General features: G+C 36.0%; 1 protein-coding gene across 1 annotated transcript in view; it reads right to left on the bottom strand.

Annotated features, from left to right (window-relative positions):
• Positions 1 to 16,582, bottom strand: part of LOC138715490 (uncharacterized) — a 108,275-nt gene extending 91,693 nt beyond the window's left edge. Inside the window, exon 1 of the mRNA XM_069848458.1 lies at positions 16,381 to 16,582. Coding sequence (XP_069704559.1) covers positions 16,381 to 16,503 — 123 coding nt within the window. The 5' untranslated portion in view covers positions 16,504 to 16,582. The remainder of the gene's footprint in view (positions 1 to 16,380) is intronic.
• Positions 16,583 to 18,476: the final 1,894 nt, after the last annotated feature.

Here is an 18,476-nt window from a genome sequence, read left to right as displayed (position 1 = left end):
TTTTCCTTTCCCACGTATTTAAGATGGTTATTGCTCGTTCAGGTAGAGTCCAGGTTTCGCTTCCAAAAGTCACCGTAGGTTTAATAATTGTTTTATAAATCCTCACCTTCATTTTTTTTTAGATATATCTGGTTCTTATAATTTTATCTAATGCTCTGAGGCGTCGATTACCAATGGCTAGTTTATCCTTGATCTCAGTTAATATGTTGTTATCCTCGGTGACTATCGAGCCGAGATATCGGAACCTTGACACTTTCTCAAAAGTAATCTCATTTAAGACAACAGTTTTTACAGTATTGTCTCTCGTGGTTATGTTATTCATATACTTTGTCTTTGTTCTGTTAATATTTAAATTTGAAGCATTTGTCTCATTATGTATCTGTCTGAAGACATCATCTAAGGATGACACATTCCGTGCAAATACAGCTACATCATCAGCAAAAGCAAAGTATTGAAACATTCTATTAAATATGGTTCCCCCTGGATTAATGGCAATCTTTCTAATAACTCGCTCTAGACCAATATTAAATAAGAGTGTTGATAAGGAGTCACCCTGTCTAATTCCATTATGAGTTATGAACTTTTCTGATAATTTATTCTGTATTTTAACTTTATTTTGTATATTCATTAAGGTCATCTTGGTTAAGGCAATTAACTTTCTAGGGATTGTGGAATGTTATAGTAAGGTGAATGTCAGCATTCAAATTTAGATGGTTAATTTACGGACGATGTCCAAATACTGAAGTTGTTGTGGAATGTTATAGCAAGGTGAATGTCAGCATTCAAATTTAGTTGTATATGAGCGTGTGTATTCGTGCGATGTTGGTTGTGCAGAGGGACATCGTCCGTAAATTAACCATCTAAATTTGAATGCTGACATTCACCTTACTATAACATTCCAAAACAACTACAGTATTTTGACATCGTCCGTAAATTAACCATATTGAAGAGTATCACGGGTCATAATGCACGTTCAAGCATATGGCGCCAATCAACATCAAAAGACAACCTAATATTGAAACATCATCTGTTACAAATGACATCCACAACATAGATCTCAAGGCATAACCTCAATTTATACATTATTACGTATATACATCTTTGGACGGTGAACAAATCAGATAGTATAGATCAAAGATTGCAATGCAACTCTTCACATAATATAGTATATAGATTTTATTTTTTTATTATTTTATCAGTGGAGACCTGCAATTTTATATATGTACATGTATTGTAATCACATGTGCACTTTTTAATTAATTGACAGTAGGGTGTAGTCACACAAGAAAAGAGATATATTGATGTCCTAAATTATGTTGTTTTTATCATGTTATATTGTATTTTGGTTGTAGAGACATATGTACTTATTAGAGATGATATTGCTGTATAAAATGTTGTATCTGATGATGTTGGTATGAAACCAATGAAAACATTCATACAATATTAAAATCGTGTAATGTAAAGACTCGCACCTCACATATATAGAAAGCGAAGTCGACTGAAAATAAATATTTCGTATTATATATCATAGACTTTTCTGAAAATAAATCAAAATGAATTGCAAAAAAATACTCCTACAACATGTTTTGTCCACCACAAATTCCACCCAGACCTGACTAGGGATCGAAACCAGGCCACATGGATGGAATGCCAGCACACTAGTACTGTGGCTACAGATGCATCAACAACTACCTTACTCCTATAGCTACACCCAATTATGAGTTTTCTTTACGCATCTCAAGCAGAGTATGCTGACTAAGATCAAGATCTGAGATAACAATAAGATAACATAGGACAAACCTGTGCAAGGTAATTAAGTTTCCTGCTGGGTCTGAAGATATTATTTATTGCAGAAATAACAATAGCGAAAGATCAATGAAGCACTGAAAAGCTTAGGTACTTCATTTATCACTATCTTACAAAGAGCTATTAAGTGCTATGTCAACTGAGCCTGTCATTAATACATGCAAACTTTAAGTATGATGAAGTCAAATGGTGGAGTAAGCTATGGAAAATTATCTTAGGATGGGACTCCTAAAATAATTTTTCATAGTTTACACCGTATTTCATATTTTATCTGACTGTATGTGGCTCCAATATGAAACTTGAAATGTCCACTATTATAAAATTGACCAAAATTCTATTCTATTTTCTGAAAAAAAAACTTCAAGTAGTACAAGGGTGGCTTTTGAAGAGGGGGTGCGGAATTGCAGCACCCCCAGACATTTGTGGCTTCCTGTTTTATGTTGTGAAATACATTTATATTGTCCACACCTGTGGAGTAACAGTCAGCGTGTCTGGCCGCGAAACCAGGTGGCCCAGGTTCGAATCCCGGTCGGGGCAAGTTACTTGGTTGAGGTTTTTTCCGGGGTTTTCCCTCAACCCAATACGAGCAAATGCTGGGTAACTTTCGGTGCTGGACCCCGGACTCATTTCACCGGCATTATCACCTTCATATCATTCAGACGCTAAATAACCTAGATGTTGATACAGCGTCGTAAAATAACCCAATAAAATAAAAAAATAAAAATAAAAAGTACATTTATTATACAGTCTATTTTGCTGCTTGAATTTTTTCAAATTTCGCTTTCATCGACATGAATACAATCATTAGTGAAGTCACTTCCTCCCCTGGTGCTGCCAGACCGAAGCCAGAGACGAGGACTATGGGTGAAGCCACTTGCTCCCCTGGAGCTACCAGTCTGAAATCTCGGGAAGCTTTGCACCCCTCCCCCGGCTTCCACTTCCCATGAATTCAGTCACAGGCACTGCAAAATTTACAGTGTCAGTTTGTCAGTTGCATGTATATACTTGTAGGGGATGTGCGAATATCGAGAGTTTCTATTTAGTTTTCACTTTTAACACGTGCGCACAGTTTTAAATACATTTTCTTTAATGTTGTGAGCATAACAAGTGCAACAATGTTTAATTCTGTACAATATTTACAGTCTATTCAGTTCAGTACCTTAACAATTCAGGAGAAATGTGAAATTAAGTGTCGTGGAAGATCTACACCTGTGCTAGATATAGAACAGTGTTCGACAAGCTGACAAGAAGAATATACGAGAAAGTTTAATTGTGATGTGTATAAGAAGTTTGTGTGGTTGACAAGCTGCGATATTAAAAATGCGCTATTCTGTTTTCCATGTCTTTTGTTTGGTGGCGATTCTAGCTGGACTCAGAAAGACATAACCGATCTTAGGAAACTAAATGAAAAGATTAATAAACATGCAAATTCGGTGAAACATATAAATAACACCCTGAACTTGGCTGTGTTGGGAAAAGAGAATATTCAGGAGAGTTTAAGTTCAGCTCACAAACAAGCTATCGAACATCATAACAATAGCGTCAGAAAAAGGAGAGAAGTGTTGTCTAGAATTATTGATTATATAAAGTTTTGTGGAACTAACGAGTTAGCATTACAAGGGCATAATGAAAAGATAGGGTCTGACAATCAAGGAATATTCCTCAATATGGTGAAATATACAAGTGAAATAGATTCGATGTTCAAGTCCCATTTGGAGAGTTCTTCGCCATTTAAAGGCCTATCAAAAAGTATTCAAAATGAGCTACTGGAATGTATATTGGACGTATTCAGAGAGAAACTTTTAGCAGAGATTGAGGAAGCCGAATTTGTCTCTGTTCTTGCTGATGAGACCACAGATATATCTGAAAAATTTCAGCTTGTGATTGTAGTTCGGTATTGTAACAGAGAAGGAAAAGCCGTGGAGAGGTTCTGGGGTTTCTTTAACCCAAGCGGATAAGATGCAAATGCAATGTCGAAGCACATACTTTCACAGTTAGAACAAAAGAAAGATAAGCTTATTGGACAGAGCTACAATGGAGCAGCTGTGATGAATGGTACATTAAATGGGGTACAAGCGAAAGTTAGAGATTGTTACAAATATGCATATTTTGTGCATTGTTATGCCCATCAGTTGAATCTCATAAAGGAAAGAGCCGCTAAACAAAATACAAAGGCTCGCATATTTTTTGCTAATTTATCCAGTATCCCTGCTTTCTTCTCTCGATCTCAACATAGGCAGTCTGTATTAAATTCATGTGTTTCAAAGAGAATTCCATCAGCTGGGGCAACAAGACGGAATTTTAAAATAAGAACAGTAAATGTTGTTCATGAGAAGGAGCCATTGCTAGAATGTTTTGAAACCATAATGGAAACCGAAACATCTAACAACACCACAATAAATGAGGCAAGCATCCTGGTGCATACTCTTGAAGATCCTAAATTCAATTTCTGGCTCAGTTTTTTTCATTTATTGATGCCTCATGTAGCCTAGATATATTATACAACCAACTACAACATCGCCAGTTAGATGTTTCTGAGGTTGAAGCTTTGTTAATGCCATACAGACAATACGGAACAGTGCTCAGTTGAGCAGCGAGAACTGTGAAAATGAAAACCCTAAAAAGCGTCGTAAGGTCGAAGGGATTCAGACAAGGGTTGCGGCAGCCAAGGAAGTGTGTGACCTCATTATTACACAAGCTAACACCCGATTCCAGTTCATAGATCATCTGATAGTATCTTCTCTTCTGTGTCAAGAAAAATTTGAATGCAACAGAAGCTTATTTCCTGAAAATGACCTAAATATATGTGTGAAGCTTTTTCCAATGTTCAATAAAGACAAACTGAAAGTGGAACTCACTGTGTTGTATCAGAGACAAGAATTCAGAAATATCAGTGACGCAGTCAAGCTCTTGTAGTTTCTTCTATCTAAGAACTTGCAGGCCTCATTTTCAGAAGTTGTGAATCTACTACGCATAGTTATCACCATATCAATGACAACTTCCAAACCAGAACGTTACTTTTCATGTTTGAAAAGAGTAAAATCCTATCTTAGAAATATGATGACAGAAGAGAGACTGACTGCATTAGCTATGTTGTCCATTGAAATATATATAAATTCTAAATTATAGACATCAGCTCAAAGAGTTTGAGTGACCACAAGGGTCCTGAATACAATAAACATGTACAATATAATGTGATGGATACATTAAAGAACAAAGAAAGTTAATTGTTTAAGGCAAATATAAGTGGATTAATTGAAATAGAGATGATGATGTAATATTTGAAGAGAATCCTTGATAATACTTATAAGAATAGACATTACATAATCAAAAGGAATGTGAAGTTCCTTAAGATAATTCCATGTGAATTTGGAAATAGAACCTCTAGCAAACCAATGACAGACCATTGTTTAAGAGGGACGTTGTACTTTTGAGAAAGATACGGCAGACAAGGTTCATATATAGACTTCTTCTCAATATCAACTTCGGTGGCCTGATTTAGGTTTCTTTCGAAACGGATAGTAGGGTCAAGAACAAGAGCCCGTTTTAAACGTCCGTTAATAGCAATAATGTCTGCCCGTCTGAAAGAACCATCTGATGATACACAATGTACTTCCTCATGAATCTCCCAATTTAAAGTTTTTAACGATATCGCCAAAGCATGTCGTACACGATGATGTCTAGCATTGATCAGCAGCTCGCCTTTGGGGCATTGTCCAAGCACGTGTCCAAGTGTTTCAAGCTCGCTACAGTCTGGATGACGGCAGCGGGTTGTGCTTAGAGTTCTGCCCGGTATTGCGCGAACCGCCGAAATATTGCTTGACATTTTTAAAGCATTGGTCCATTCTCAGGAAGATAGGCCCTTTCGATTGCTTACCCATGAGTTAGCCTTGGTGAGATCACTATAAACAATAACCCCTTTACCACGCAAGATATGGTTTGTCCAAGTTTGGAATGCGTCATTTCTTAAGTGTTCACGAATTTTACGACCTGACCAGTTGATAGCATCAATAGTTGTGATATTCAATTTTGACAGAGCAGAAACTTTTTCGCTTACAAGGTCCCTAACATTGTGGAGATGGCAGTCATCAACACGAAGAAGAGTATTACAGATATTTATATGTTGTACATAAGCTTCCCAAGATGCTTTCATTAACGAAAGACCACGATATTTTTTAGGGGAATAGAGCATTCCGTCAGGGCAGTCATGAGGAAGACCAATAAGCTCTTTGCATGCTCCTCTGGTCACTTTATCTAAATCATTAAGAAATTTGGTTTTGATTTGGTAGAGTGGAGCACACTGTAAGGGATAAGTAAGAATGGGCCAGAGATATTGATTCATAATCATGACCTTCTGATCAGGTTTTAATAAAGGGGAGAGACAGAGTTTAGAAATATTTTTACTGAATGTGGTAAAAACTGCACATTCATCAAAAACGATTTCATCATTAACGACACATCGAACTTTAATAAGAAGGTGATTCAGCACATGGAACTAATCTTTAAATAAGGTAAGTTGCATGGTTTATAACATATTTTTGTATGCAGCCCCTCTGGATTCAATATCCACGAGCCGCCACTGAATATAAACAAAAGTAAAATACAGTGTTATCAGTAAAATTATGAAGAAAGAGTAGTGCCTATTTTCACATCTTAATGTGAGAGGTTTCAATGCTCTTTTTTACTTCCTTGTGTTACACAGTAATAGGTGACAATGAAAAATTAAAAGATAGCAGAGACGAATGATATATTATCCCATAAGGAACACAGATCAAGACTATCATTATACATCACAAACTCAGCAACTGAAATACACAGACATTAAGTTCACTACTAGGGCTTACTTGTACTCTTTGCGGCAAAAAGAATGGGCCGCTGACAAGCTGTAAGTTCCAGATAAATAATATTGCACATGCTCGTCTCGTCAAAGCCCCAGTTCACCAGGTGACACATAAGTAAACCATTAAATTTGCTGTATTTCGTTTAAAGGCTGGTTCACAATAAACCGGGAACGAGAACCAGAATGAAAACGAGAAGCAGAGGACGTGAATATGAAAATTTTTTATTCACAATAAACCGAGAACGTAGACGACTATGCAGATCGATATGCATGTCAATAACGATATGTAAAGTCGATATTACGCATTCTGATGTTATTTGTGTATAATTGACCAATGTCGTTCTCTCATGAGTACAAGGCAGCTAACATAAACACAGGTTAACCAACTTCGAAATTTCAACTGAAACATTTCATTAGGTACGGTACTATAAATATGCCCATGCATCTTTATTATCACAACCTATTTTAAGTCTACCATAACGTAAAATAATTAGAGAAGAAACATTTGTAATAGAACAAAAATGAACACAACAGTAGTTACTGAATTGAAGCATGAATATGCAGTGTGTAATACAACCAATACAGTAATAAAGTATGATTTCCTTCCGATCGGTGTTCAAAGATGCAGCTATTGAAAGCCACGTATTCTCCTTCATTTTCTCATCTTTATACGAGGCGCGCCGCTTATTGTAAATGTGAGGATTTTCCTCAACACTCAATATTAGGATCTCATCAAATAAAACTTGCTCCATGATGCACAGCACAGAACAAAATAATGCATAAGTTATGTCACGGTCTTCTTGCTACAAAATATACGACGACAAAATAGCTTTTAGATGGCAATAGAATGAATCTAGTGGGCTGTGATCGGAAATGTGAATGCCAAAGTTGAAACTTGGCCAACTCTCCGTTCCCGATCCGGGGCTCTGGCAAGCTCTTCATTAAATGTGAATGCTCACATTTAAATGTACACATTTTAACAATTTTACCGTTTTCGTTTTCGTTCCGATTCTCATTTCCGGCTTATTCTGAACCAGCCTTAAGAGTCTGAAATATGTTATAAAATCGAATGAAGGGTTGATTCTGAATACATCAGTCTCTGAAAAAATGAAATAATAATAAAATTGATAAATACAAAATAAATCGAAGCAAACATGTACAAAAAAACAAGTATTATGCTGACCTGGTACTAACAATCTTAGTAGTGAAGATCATTATGACACGTGTGTACAAAATGAGTCAATAGTACAGTACTAGTTCAAGATTCAAGTCTTCGTAAATCTTCATTTTCTAAATTACAAGTTTCCCATAATATCTCTCACAAAGCTAGATTTATGTGGTGACATGACCATCAACAAATAATTGCCCCGTTTTACGTAGGTTATTATGCATTTAGGGCAGCTAGAGTGATTGGAGTCCCTTCGTCAACTGCTCAGAGATGGCTAAACTTTTTCTCGAGAATGGTGAAGTTACGAATTGACCAATTCCTGATCGGCCGTGCATCTCTACAAGTCTACAAGAGAAAAGGACGCCATATTATTGGAATTTAAAACCACCCAAATTCCTTGGTGTAACTATCAACTCTTTTTTTAATTATAAAAACCATGTCAGCCACATTTCTAATCAGCTCGCAAAATTCGCTCATTTCTAAATTATCATAACACCACAGCACAATATCTTGCTACTACAGTTATATCAATTCCAGGATTAAATACAATATAATTTCTTGAGTGCATCAATATCTAATAAACACTATTTTTATTTAGCAGAAATAATTAATGACCTTTTTCAAAATTAAATCTCGCGACTCCTGTTAACGTTTGTTCTGAGAACATAGAATTTTGACAGTTCCCTCCAAGATTATTCTCGAGTGTTCCCAGGATGTCGCTATGTAACTACAAAGATTTATTCAAGAGAAATTCTGACTACTGGTCATATGACACTCGAAATAAAAATGCCATTTGTTACTTTCTCCAAGTACATTACGTAACTTTATGAGTCATCTACTTTCATTTGTGTTGCAAAATTTTTAATTTCCTTGCAGCCAGCATTCACGTCCAGAAATCAAAACTTTTCTTTCAAAATTCACTACAACACTAGGTACATAGCTTTGATAAGGTGGACGAATACTTGAGAAAAAATATATAAACTAATGACTAAATATTGCTACTTCTGGTTTTATACAGTTATTGTTATTGGTACTGAGTTCACACAGGCTTCCTTCAGACTTATTTATTAATTCCTAATTTTATATGTAATGTTTAGTACCAATATTATCCTCCCATCTACGTCTCGGCCTCCCTAAAGGTCTTTTTCCCTCCGGTCTCCCAACTAACACTCTATATGCATTTCTGGATTCGCCCATACGTGCTACATGCCCTGCCCATCTCAAACGTCTGGATTTCAAGTTCCTAATTATGTCAGGTGAAGAATACAATGCGTGCAGTTCTGTGTTGTGTAACTTTCTCCATTCTCCTGTAACTTCATCCCGCTTAGCCCCAAATATTTTCCTAAGCACCTTATTCTCAAACACCCTTAACCTATGTTCCTCTCTCAGAGTGAGAGTCCAAGTTTCACAGCCATATAGAAGAACCGGTAATATAACTGTTTTATAAATTCTAACTTTCAGATTTTTGGACAGCAGACTGGATGATAAAAGCTTCTCAACCGAATAATAACACGCATTTCCCATATTTATTCTGCGTTTAATTTCCTCCCGAGTGTCATTTATATTTGTTACTGTTGCACCAAGATATTTGAATTTTTCCACCTCTTCGAAGGATAAATCTCCAATATTTATATTTCCATTTCGTACAATATTCCCGTCACGAGACATAATCATATATTTTGTCTTTTCGGGATTTACTTCGGGCTTATGTGAGGGCGGCAATGAACCTTCGGGTTCCTTAAAAGCCATTTGTAAGTAAGTAAGTAATGTTTAGTACCAAATCTCAGCCCTCATTAACAATATTTATAATCCTTTAAGAGAGTTAACTATTATATAGCAACAAACTTTTATCATCATCATCATCATCCAAGGCCTGTTTTTCCAGTCTCAGTGAGTCATTCTCAGTCTATCTTTTTTTTTTTTTTTGGACGCTCAAAGACCTATTCCCTTGGAAACAGTATTGAACATGGCTTTTGGAAGTCTATTATAATTCATTTTTGGACATGGTTTTTCCACTGCAGCTGGTACTTGTTTATAAACTGTGACACTGGTTCTAACTGAAGTTCTTGCATGATATCCTCATTTATTTTGCAGTCCAAGTAAGTATATCCTAGTGTTGTTCCCATAAATTTCATTTCACAGGCACTTATTCTGCTGATATCAGCACTTCTCATTGTCCATGCTTCACTTCCATAACATAGTACAGATCTGCATAGCTAAGGTTTGATACAAATGTATTCTCATCTGTCGCTGTACTAGGGAAGGCTTCATAATTTTGTTCATTATTTTTCCATTGTTTTATTGTACTATTTGCAAATTTTAGAAGTTATATCTATTTCACCAAAAACTGATGAATTACAGCCAAGATACGTAAAATCATTTACACTTTCTATTAATTTGTTGCATAAGGAAATTTTGCTTGCAATTGGGTATTTCCCATGAAATGCCATGACTTTTGTTTTTTTTTTATTATCGATTTCCATGTCGTATTTTGTGCTGATCATATTTGGATTATGCACTGAATACTGAAGCTCGTCTACATTACATGCAACTAGGGCTAAATCATCAGCCAAGAGCAGACTATCAAACTGTACATTTAGACTGAGAGAAATTGAACCATGATGTGTCTGTTTCCAATCTTTAATGATTCTGTTCATATGATGAAACGTAATGGAGATGGACCACAACTTTGTCTTACTCTGCTACGAATTTGCTGCCAATCTGAAAGTCTGTTGTTGGTTCTAACTGTTATCAAAATTGTTGTGTAAAATACGTTATGAATCTTAACTAAAAGCAGCTGGGGGACATGATCATCTGCTAGCACCTTCTTTAAAATGGGGCGTTAAAAAAAATAAAATCAGTGGTGTAGTTGTTCTGAATTGATATCCTATTATAAGCATTTAAATTTGATTATAAATAAACATAATCAATTTCTTAATTAATTAATTAACATGAGACAATTATTACATAAAATTAATACAAAATGTAACTACTAGGTCTACTACAGACACACTTTAAGTTTATATTGAAGAATTAATATTTTTACAAAGTCCCGCATTGTTGGCTTATTAATGAAATTTCTTTGACCTTGTTTATTCAACCACTGTTATAATTTTTACACTCGTCTTAAATTTCCATAATGCGTTGAAATTTTTTGATCGCATAACATAAATAAATGGGTTAATATCAATTCTGAAATATTAATATTCCAATCATTGAAAGTGTCTTGGGATCAAATGGGTTAATCAATTAGTGATAAGGTTAGTATCAGATGAGGGAATAGGTAAGTGATATAATGCTGAGAAATGTGACAAGGTTATAGCACAGTCTAGTATATACAGTCACGAAGCTTGAGTTGTGAGGGTGCTAGGAACAATAGACTGTGCCAGTACTATTTCGCATTGTTTGTAATGAGGCAATATCAGTGATCCTAGTGGTTAGCAACTATCTATGGCTGCATATTTACTACGTATTGAGCTTCGTGACTGTATATACTAGACTGTGGTTACAGTGTGTTAGATGAGGGGAGAGCTTAGTGACAGGAGACCAAGGACTGTGGCAAGGTTAGTCACACATGTTGCTACTGCCTCTCCATATCTAGCTGCAGCTGATGCCATAAAGCAAACAAATACCAATTTTAGATATAGGTCTACCTTATGTGAATGTTGCAAAACTTTCTTCCCCAAATGAATTATCATTAGCTAGAGTTATACGTCTGCGTGTAAGCACTTAGAAATGTGGATACTGTATCACAATGTAATGTACTCTTGGTTTCACAAGTAAAGAACCTTCGTCGCAGGGTTGGGTTCAGGAAGCCATAAATCTGATTGGCACGCTCCCCTAATTAGTGAAACTGTGGACAAAGGTACCGCCAGGAGACCGCCGAGAATGCTGTGTTGTGAATTCTACATTTTTGAAAGAATATCCCTGCCACTGCATTACAGTTTAAGTTATGTCTTATAACAGCGCGTTGTGGTTGTCAGCAGTACGCTAGTGAATTTACAATGTTTAATTTCTTTTGGCCGTGGATAAACTATAATAATAGTGAAGTGCCTCCACAGTCACAACCAGGGCCTTCTTCTGAAATGACGCCGACTAAGCGTAAGAATTGTAATAAATCGCCAATAGGAAAAGGGAAGAAGTTACGAAAACAAAGTGTACTTATAGTACAAAATGTTAAGAATCGATGATTTTACACATGATCTTGTGCGACTAACAGTGTACGAGTGCTACAAGAGCGGAATGTCACCAACAGTAGAGTCCGTAACGCATGCTATGCGAGAGAAAACTAGTGGCACTGACTACGAATTTCTTTATGGGAAAAGAACTGTTCGTAGATTACTCCGAAGTATGGGGTTTTTACATACAATAGTGCAAAGAAAATCCACTAGAGCTGAAGCCAGTAACATCATTGCCTGGTGGTACTCGTATCTCGAACAGATAAGACTTGCGTTTGCAAGGCTACAATGATGTATTTGTAGACGAAACCTGGTACGACAGTCATAATGTGTCACATGAAAAACTGAACAGACGACTCCGAAAACTATGTGGTACAGTATCAGGTGCAAAGGATGAAGAATTGTTATTGTGCACTGTGGGAGGGGGGTTCGGTTTCATAGATGGTGCTCTATCTGTTACTCACAAGAAAATGGCAGATGCACCTGGAGATTATCATGACACAATGAACTCTGCAGTTTTCGAAGAGTGGTTCGAAAATAGTGTCCTGAAAATTCTACAGGAGCCCTCGGTAATAGTATGTGACAATGCACCTTATCACAGTTTTCAGTGTTACTTTTGTGTAGCAAATAACTTATAATAGAACCTAATCTTGTTTACTAAATTAGTTAGGCGTAGCCTATAGCTTATACAGTAGACTAAATACAAACATTTCAATGCACGATGGCACAACAGATACTGTTTACTTTTCTTAATATAATGATAGACATTCTAACCACTCGATGATCGGTGATGACCTGTTGTTGTAGTACTAGTAGTAGTAGTGATAATAATAATAATAATAATAATAATAATAATAATAATAATAATACAGTATATTATTGTTATTATTATTATTATTAAACTGATTTAATTTACTCGTAAATAGAAAGTATATTGAAAAGAATCCAAACAGTTGCAAAAGAAAATACATTTAAAGAGTCCAGCAAAGAGCAAACATGGCAACAGCTGAAAGTTTTAGCAAGACAACTTCCCCTATCTGGTCTGTCAATCACTGTCATCTGTATGAGGCCAGGGTTCTTTACTTGTGGAGCCGAGAGTAGAGTTGGATATAGAAATGTAAAAACCAAATGAACAATTCACACAGTGATAATATACTAGCTTCGCGTATAAGTCTCTTTGTCAGAGTTAAGAGAGTACTGGGGTACTCTAATAGTTATAAAGGCACCAGAAACACGTCACCTTGTGTAGGGTTCAGGCAGTGGTCGAATTGAAAATAAATTACTGCCGGTATGCATAGACTTATCTTGCGATAACAATTATTTTAGAGATTTCTTGAATAAGACATTGCTCCCGAGAGCGAACTAAATAATGTAGTACTATATAAGACATAACAGTACTGCAAGAATGTCTTAAGAGAAGGTAGGTAGGCCTACAGAGTATGACGATACTATTGGTTACTGTAATTGATTGTGTGATCAGCTTCACTAAATAACAATAAATTTTAAATTTTTACTGCCAGTATACTTTTTGGCATCTTATTTTCTTCCAGTATGCCATACTGGCCCAATTCGACCACTGGTTTTAGGGTGAAGTAGGCCTAGATGATAATTAAATGAAATGCGACCACCGGTACCTGGATTCCTTTTCAGGATCATCAAATTAGGTCTATTTGTGAAGGTCAAATAAATTAATACTGGTACAGTTTGAGATGAAAGTAAGATTTCTTTCTGACCGTTAGAAATACTGGTAGGCTATTTAAATTTCTGAACTTCTCTTATGTCTTCCCCTTTGCACCCTTGATAATTTCACAGAATGTGTCGCTGCACTTAGACCAGTTTTACAATAAACATAAACTTAGTGTAGAGTAGTGGAAAAAAAAAAAAAAACCGGACCGACCCTTGTAGCTGATTTCAGAGTCACAGATTTAAATTTTGCTAGTCACATAACAAATATAAATGACACTCGGGAGGAAATTAAACGCAGAATAAATATGGGAAATGCCTGTTATTATTCGGTTGAGAAGCTTTTATCATCCAGTCTGCTGTCAAAAAATCTGAAAGTTAGAATTTATAAAACAGTTATATTACTGGTTGTTCTGTATGGCTGTGAAACTTTGACTCTCACTTTGAGAGAGGAACAGAGATAAAGGGTATTTGAGAATAAGGTGCTTAGGAAAATATTTAGTGCTAATAGGGATGAAGTTACAGGAGAATGGAGAAAGTTACACAACACAGAACTGCACGCATTGTATTCTTCACCTGACATAAGTATGAACATTAAATCCAGACATTTGAGATGGGCAGGGTATGTAGCATGTATGGGTGAATCCAGAAATGCCTATAGTGTTAGTTGGGAGGCTGGAAGGGAAAAAGACCTTTGGGGAGACTAAGACGTAAATGGGAGGACAATATTAAAATGGATTTGAGGGAGGTGTGATATGATGATAGAGACTGGATTAATCTTGCTCAGGATAGGGACCGATGGCAGGCTTATGTGAGGGCAGCAATGAACCTGCAGGTTCTCTAAAAGCAGTAAGTAAGTAAGTCACAAATCACATCCAACTTGTATAATTAATTGTAACAATGAAATCTATTGCATTTGTTCGATTCTTACCGTCTTTTGTTTCCTTCAGTGCGTCAAACTTACAGACGAAAAAACTTTGAGAGTTTTATTTTCATCTGGCGTCAATATTAAATTTCTATCTCTACTCGACAAAGATAACTGCATATTTTTACACTAAATAGCAGTACATACCTCTGGCTTCACTATCCATATTGAAATTACCACAGCTTGACACAATACAGAGCACAGGATTCTTTTGTATCAGCTACAAGGGTCGGTCCGTTTTTTTTTGCCACTACTGTACATACTAAAATCTAAACGAAATTAATTAACCTAACCTTTCCTCAGTCTGTGACAGATTAGGATAGGTTAGTTCAGGTTTTTAGTATACCTTGCATACAATAAGTTTAGGTTTAGTGTAAGACTGGTCTATGTGCAGCGACACATTTAAATTAATCGTTCTGATGAATGAAAATGATATGGGTCTAGCTAGTTATATAGGCTATATTAACATCTACAATTGTTCATGGGGCGGCCGGGTAGCTCAGTTGGTAGAGCAGCTGGCTACGGACTGGAAGGTCCGGGGTTCGATCCCAGGTGGTGACAGGATTTTTTCTCGTTGCCAAACTTTAAGAACGGCCCCGAGGTTCACTCAGCCTCCTATAAAATTGAGTACCGGATCTTTCCCGGGGGTAAAAGGCGGTCAGAGCGTGGTGCCGACCACACCACCTCATTCTAGTGCCGAGGTCATGGAAAGCATGGGGCTCTACCTCCATGCCCCCCAAGTGCCTTCATGGCATGTTACGGGGATACCTTTTTTACCTTTTACAATTGTTCATTATTTCAATTTGGGCTCAAGCATAGAAAAATGTCAAAAATAATATTACTGCCATAAATCACTGTAAAATGACTGGACAAGTATTGAATAATATTTGGTACACTTCGGCCCCTATAGGCGAATGTATGATGTTGTTTTGTCAACTGTCCGAAGACAAGTCTGAACCTCACAAGTGATATCAACACTGCACCACTTATGAGGCAACTAAGCCAGGAGATAATGGGGATTAACGGGGTAGGGTGGCCAGTTCCTTTTCCCCTCCATTGCATACATTACTGATTAGCTACATATTGCACTAATCAGACTTCAGATGCATACAAACAATTGTTTTTCCTGTCACACATGTCAAGTGAGATGTTCTGCCTGATAATAGATGTAGATATCAGCCAGAACTTCAATCAGAGGTATAATGTATGATAAGTTATTGTCTAACAAATATAAATCACTTTCGTTCCCATGAAGATGAATATCGTAAGGTTTGGTTGTCCTAAATTGTTAATGTAAGTTAGGTTATAATAAAGTGAGATACTTCTACGATTTATTATTTGACAGGATGTTAGAAAAAATGACAATCATTCTGACATTTGAAGGTTCTGAGTTAAGTTATCTGTATCAAATAAAATGAAAGCATGTGCGTAATAATAATAATAATAATGTTATGTAATGTTAGTGCAACAATCCTAATAACTGTAATATGTCAATTAACAGGTTGCAATGCTACAAATCATTAAACTATGAAATGATGGAAAGCTCACGGCACTATCAAATTTCTAATGGCAGGAGATTTGGCTGCCATTTCGTGACAGTTTGGAATTCTATCTCTCCTCTTTTCGCGTCCGGTCTGTAATATAAAGTGTAGAAACTTCTTCATACAATCGTGTGGGTAAAGTTGTACTACTTTCAACCCGGTTTTAGACAGTAGAAACATGGCAGCCTTTAGCTTGGTCTTTTTGACACATCCTATAGACTACAGTCCGCAGAACTCACCGAAATTGAAAGATACTTTAGAATCTTCTCAGGTAGAAGGAGATCTCTGTTTTCAAAAACATGAAAGCCGCTTCCACCCGAATTTGCACACAAACGGCACCAACTTCTCCATTCTAAACTCATTTTTTATATTCCAATTTATCTATCATTTACAAGAATCAAGAATGACACTTTATTAGAAATACACTGTAAAGTTTAGTTAATTTCGATGTTATTTTGTTAAATGTTTCATATCGCCACCATTGTAGCACAAAATTACTAACTCTATAAATCTTGCATTTTGGTGTTCGCTAGTTCGCTCCCTTATAAAACTACAATAAATCTATATAAGAAATGTTACTTTTGTACGTATCACATTACTACAAATGTCTAACTACTTACGAAACGTGTCTCAAGAAAATTACACATAGAATAATGATTTATTTACGTTATATTGGACATTCTGTCATCTCCACTAGTAGCGTTCTGTCGTTAAGGTGAATAAGCTCCTACGTCTCTCTGACCGAAGTCGAAGGATCAGATGATAGTACATCCAAACACTCTCCAGCCACATTAGAAATGACATGTCTGATAACGTGAAAATCAATAACGCCAACAGGAGTTCTAAATAGACTATGTGTACATGTTTGGCAGAAACTTACAAATGTAGATAGTACGCAATGCTTTTATTTTATTTCGTTATTTTTCGTTTTATCGGTATTGTCAAGGTTCCGGGTTTTAGAGGAATGTATAGCAGCAGATGCACAACAATTTTAGTCACATTGGCATAATGATTTCTTTCCATAAACCGAGACACTTTATTTAATGGTATCTTCATTGGACGTTACGCTATCGGGATGAAACACGTTTTAAAATAGTTTCAATTGATCTTTATTTTTTTATTATTTATTTAAAATAAAAAACTTAATAGAAATACTTTAAGAGAAAAAAAAATAGTGAGAAAAAATGGCAAGTGTTTGAAATATAAATTAATTTTCACAGAAATAGTCACCGCAGATAAAGTGTTATCTTTCTACTACAACTGCTGCACCAGACTACTGTTATGTGAAGGAATCATAACATAAAGATAAATTTGTGCGCATGCAAGCTGATGCATGAACTCCACAAACAGCATTAAAACAAAAGAAACTGTTCGGAATTAATTATGATTTTTGATAACATTCATTAACCTCATAAAAATCAGGTTGAAGTTTCAGACGTACGAATTATTGAACGAAGACTAAGTAGTAAAAATGATCACGAGACCGGATCGAGCCTTTCACGGCTTAATCCTTGGATTTGATAATGATGATGATTATTGTTACGTAATATTCTTCATGGTAAATTTTAAGAAACGTTCTCTCTCTACAATTATTGTATCGGTTATTTCTGTGTTAATAGCACAGTCTAATATATACGTACCGGTAGGGAAATGCATCCATAGATAGTTGCTAACCACTAGAATCGCTACTATCGCTTCATCACAGACAAAACGAAATAGTACCGTCACAGTCTATTGTTCTTAGTGCCCTCATCAACTCAAGCTTCGTGACTGTATATACTAGACTGTGATGATAGTCTATACACACACAAAAAGAAAACAGATGTCAGTAAGAGTACTATAACATACAGGTTCTTAAATCTGTGAGCAGCAGACGTTACATTCTTTTATACGAACATTATGGCAGCAAGTGGAAGTAATAATATTATTCTGTGGAACGTGCTTAAAATACAGTAGAGACATTAACGCGGATAAAGATAACATCACCAGTATCATCACTGAGAACTACAGAAAAAGAATGTAACTTACTTCCACCATAAAAGCTAAAGAATTGTGTGCATTGTGAAAAACGATTGAAAGTTAAAACTTATAAACGATCCTCAAAAGTGAATTTTTCTTCGAATTACAGTGTAATGAGTGCAATAAAAACTACTATTACAGAAAATACCAGGTTTGAAGTAGGCCATGTACATTTACAATTCTACAAAATATCGTGCTTTTATTATAGGTATTGTTATTGGCTTTATGGAATGAATTAGTGACAGTAATTTAAGCATAGTCACGGGTTGTGATTTTTACGACTTCTGTAGAGAGGTTTGTTATGTAGGCTTACGAA

This window comes from Periplaneta americana, chromosome 15 (assembly GCF_040183065.1).
Source record: "Periplaneta americana isolate PAMFEO1 chromosome 15, P.americana_PAMFEO1_priV1, whole genome shotgun sequence".
In the NCBI taxonomy this organism is placed as follows: Eukaryota; Metazoa; Arthropoda; class Insecta; order Blattodea; family Blattidae; genus Periplaneta; species Periplaneta americana.
Note: the sequence above shows the minus strand (reverse complement) of the source record. Positions and strands in the feature narration are given on the sequence as shown.